The 3665-nt window shown below is 39.5% G+C and overlaps 1 protein-coding gene and 1 long non-coding RNA gene across 2 annotated transcripts in view; both read left to right on the top strand.

The window, feature by feature from the left end:
• The window catches only part of LOC108786106, a 2495-nt gene extending 1079 nt beyond the window's left edge, over positions 1 to 1416 (top strand). Inside the window, exons 2-3 of the long non-coding RNA XR_001941177.1 lie at positions 264 to 372; positions 1338 to 1416. This is a non-coding gene — a long non-coding RNA (uncharacterized LOC108786106). The remainder of the gene's footprint in view (positions 1 to 263; positions 373 to 1337) is intronic.
• A 2109-nt stretch (positions 1417 to 3525) lies between these two features.
• The window catches only part of LOC108786100, a 10866-nt gene continuing 10726 nt past the window's right edge, over positions 3526 to 3665 (top strand). Inside the window, exon 1 of the mRNA XM_018555324.1 lies at positions 3526 to 3614. Coding sequence (XP_018410826.1) covers positions 3526 to 3614 — 89 coding nt within the window. The remainder of the gene's footprint in view (positions 3615 to 3665) is intronic.

Genomic DNA, 3665 nt, shown 5'->3' with positions numbered 1-3665 from the left:
TATTGTGTGCGTGTGTGTGTGTGTGTGTATATGTATAAATATATATATATATACTGTATATTGCCAAGGACATGGATAGACATAAGGAAGTGAGACATATCAGTTTATAGAACAATTTGAGAATTGAATGCACTAAAAAAAGATGCTTTGCAGTTAATTTCTAATCTATTATCTCTCTATTCATCACTGGTTTGTTTTTTAAACTCTCAATGTTGATATATTGAGTCAATTTTATTATGTATACTGTCTATGTCTGACTCTAGGTTAATGCCAATGGGACACTTGAAGAATTAGTGAAAGAACTTATCCTTGATGCTAACACAGAGCTGGAGAAAACCAGAGTTTTCTGGATATGGATCTGTCATCATATTGGTATGTGGTTCCCATATTTATCAGAATTTAATCATCAAATATCTCTCGAATGTATCATATTTGATGAATAAAATTTACCAAAATTTCCAACTTGTAGTTTTAATTCATATATACGATTGTAGCCCCCATCACCTTTTGTGAGGTGGAAACTAGAAATTTAGTGATTGCCAGAGCTGTAGTCAGCCTGGCTGAATTATAGTTGGCATTTGTCTGGTTAATTTTCAGGTGTTCTGGCATTGATAATACCTACGTGAGTGGAGTGTGACTCTCCTGTAGTGGGAGACAGCCAAAGGGGGACACTGTGAGTATGTGTGCAGTGTACCAGCCAATCACTGGGGCTCTCATGGTCAGTGTTGCATGTTGGGACAAGGCATACATACTCCAGGGAATTGCAATGTGCTCAGTCTGGCTCCAGCCATGGATTAGTGCAGGTTGGGGTTCTGTCCAGCCTGCCGCTGGGATAGGCCTGGGGTGGGAACACCTGAGTGTGGAAAATGCTTTGTTAGACCTTAAGCCTGGAGGAGGCCTTTGCTGCTAATTGAGGAAGAGAACCAGAGAAGCTGCTGGCTGCTGGAGGTGCCTGGACTATAGAGGACCTCAGGAGCAGGTCTGATGTCTCTCCTATTGAATTTTCTGTACCTATCCCTATTCAACTGTGATGCAAACGGATTTATACTGAATTACTGAAAGGGACTGGTGAGTCTGGAGTCTGTTTCATCCTGGATGTCTAGGCCCATATACCCTATCTCTCAGTGTGAATATGTTAATAAAGTCCCTCAGCATCATACTTCTGGCCTAGATTTCAACTCTGTTGGTCACCTGAAGAGGGCGGTTTATGCTAATGGGGCAGCTGGTCAAAAAAATCCCTAGACAGGTTAGCGATGACCCTGGTTATTCTGGCGGCTCCTTCGGGGGTGAGCGCTACATGATTTATTATGTATATCTCTTCTTTCTGATTCTCTCAGAGTATGACACAGCAGGATTAAAGAATAAAGTTCTGATATTGCCTGACCCAGACCTTGTCCTACAAACCAGGAAAGGGACCGCTTCTGGATACTGCTCACTGTTTGAATGCATGTGCAGGTAATGTATACTTACAGTGCGTGACCATCTTTAGTAGATATATATTTGTATTTCTCTACTATATGTATATTTCTTTAATAAATATACTGTATGTGTATTTATTTTATTAGATCGACTGTACATTCATTTCTTTATTAGATCTACTGTACATGTATGTTTTTATTATATCTACTGTACGTGTATTTCTTTATTAGATCTACTATATGCGTATTTCTTTAATAAATATACTGTGAAGGGAATTTATCAAAATTGGAGCAGACAGAAACTGGAGCAGTTGCCCATGGCAACCAATCAGGATCTCTCTTCAGTTTGCTCAGTTGAGATTTGAAAATGAGAGATAGAAGCTGATTGGTTGCATTGCAAATCTGCTCCAGATTTTGTCTGCTCCAGTTTTGATAAATCACCCCCTGTATATGTATTTCTTCATAAGATCTACTGTATGTGTATTTCTTTATCAGAGCTACTATACATGTATTTATTTATGAGATCTACTGTATGTGTATTTCTTTATCAGAGCTACTGTACATGTATTCCTTTATTAGATCTACTGTATGTGTATTTCTTTAATAGATGTACCCTCTGTGTGTATTTCTTTATTAGATCTACTGTATGTGTATTTTTTTTACTAGATCTACTGTATGTGTAATACTTTATTAGATCTACTAAGTATGTGTATTTTTTTATGGTAATATGGTAATAGCTCAGAATAGCAATAAATGTATTTTGTTTAGTTGTATTTATGACATTTTAAAATGATCATTGCCTTATAAGATTATTATTGTCTAATAAGAAAGCCCAGCACTATCTGCATGCTTATTGACATCCAGGTCCATTCTCTGTTAGGAGAGAGGGAGGGAGTGAATACTTTTGAGCAGTTCTGCTGTCAGAACTACTAGCAGACAGTAAATAGGAAATGATCTCATGTTTTTCTGGTAAAAGATGCCTAGACTAAACAGAAATAAGAAGGAGATGAAACTTTTCATTCAATGAATATTTGTGATTATTCCCTTCAGTTATCCACTCATGTGAAAAGCAAATTTATTGTTTTACTTTAAGGGCCGGTTCACACCACAAAGTCTGTGTTCCAGTGGATTCAGCCGCACTGCACAAAAATTTAACATTTTTTAAAAGTTGCAAAAATGTTAAAGTATTTATGAGGAAGCCAGAAGGCACCCTGGTTGAGAAAAGCTGGTTTACTCTGATCACGCATTTGTATGGCCTGTGAGGATACTGATGCTTTTGGTTAGTCATGAAAAAGTCAGAAGTTGTTTAAGTATTATCGGCTTAAAGCCCAGCTCTCAACTTTTCTTTTTGTTTTGGTTAGGTTTTCGTAAGGTTGTTAATCTTAGAACATCTGGCAGGTTTTTATTGTTTTATTTGCCTTCTTGTTCCAGTGTCCCTCGTTCCACTCATTTCTTGACCTGGTGAGACGGAGGTGCCATCTGCTGTCCGGGATTTTTAAGAATAGCCTGAACAGCAGTGAGAAGCCTGCCGGAGGTTCGGCACAGCCGATCCAGATGTTGGATCGGCTGAGACGAACACCTTCTGCACTTCGGGTTGGCCGAACATGCTGAGCATGTTCAGCCGACCTGAAGCCACTCGAAGCAAGCCAATGTACGGCTGATTTCAGCCGATGTACGGCTGAAATCAGCCGTACCAGCCTGAAGTGAATAGCCGAACAGTGTTCGGCTCACTTCACTTCAGATCCGTCATTCACTCGGCTGCCCTCGGCAGCTTCGTGAATAGACCCCATAGAGTAAGGGGAAATAACCCCAATGGGTAACTGTCCACAGTAAAAACCTGGCAGGTTCTAACTCTCCTCTATTTAAAACTAAAGGCAAATTCTGCGAGGAGTCAGGCTTTAACCAGCTATGACAGAAGATAAAGATATTTGATATGAGAGTAAAATGCACATGTAGACTCATGTGATGTAGTTATGGGTGTCTGATAAGTACATTTTCCCTGTTTAGCTTAGCTACTATTCAGTGCAAGACTGTCAGCGGCTTCTCCAAAGGACCCTCAAACAAGGCAGGACAGACGATATCTGGGGATTCAGACCACACATGGAACATGGTATATTTAGAAGGAAGATGGCACCTGCTGGACACCACATGGGGAGCTGGCCATGTTGACGAGAACATAAGCAAGTTCACCTTCCAGTATGTATTGAGTGAATGTATAGCTTCATGTAAAAATATTATCTTAATGTT

The sequence above is a fragment of the Nanorana parkeri genome, unplaced genomic scaffold (genome assembly GCF_000935625.1).
Source record: "Nanorana parkeri isolate BGI_ZX_2015 unplaced genomic scaffold, ASM93562v1 scaffold192, whole genome shotgun sequence".
NCBI classification, from domain to species: Eukaryota; Metazoa; Chordata; class Amphibia; order Anura; family Dicroglossidae; genus Nanorana; species Nanorana parkeri.
The sequence above is the reverse complement of the archived record's forward strand: the minus strand, read 5'-3'. Positions and strand labels throughout refer to the sequence as shown.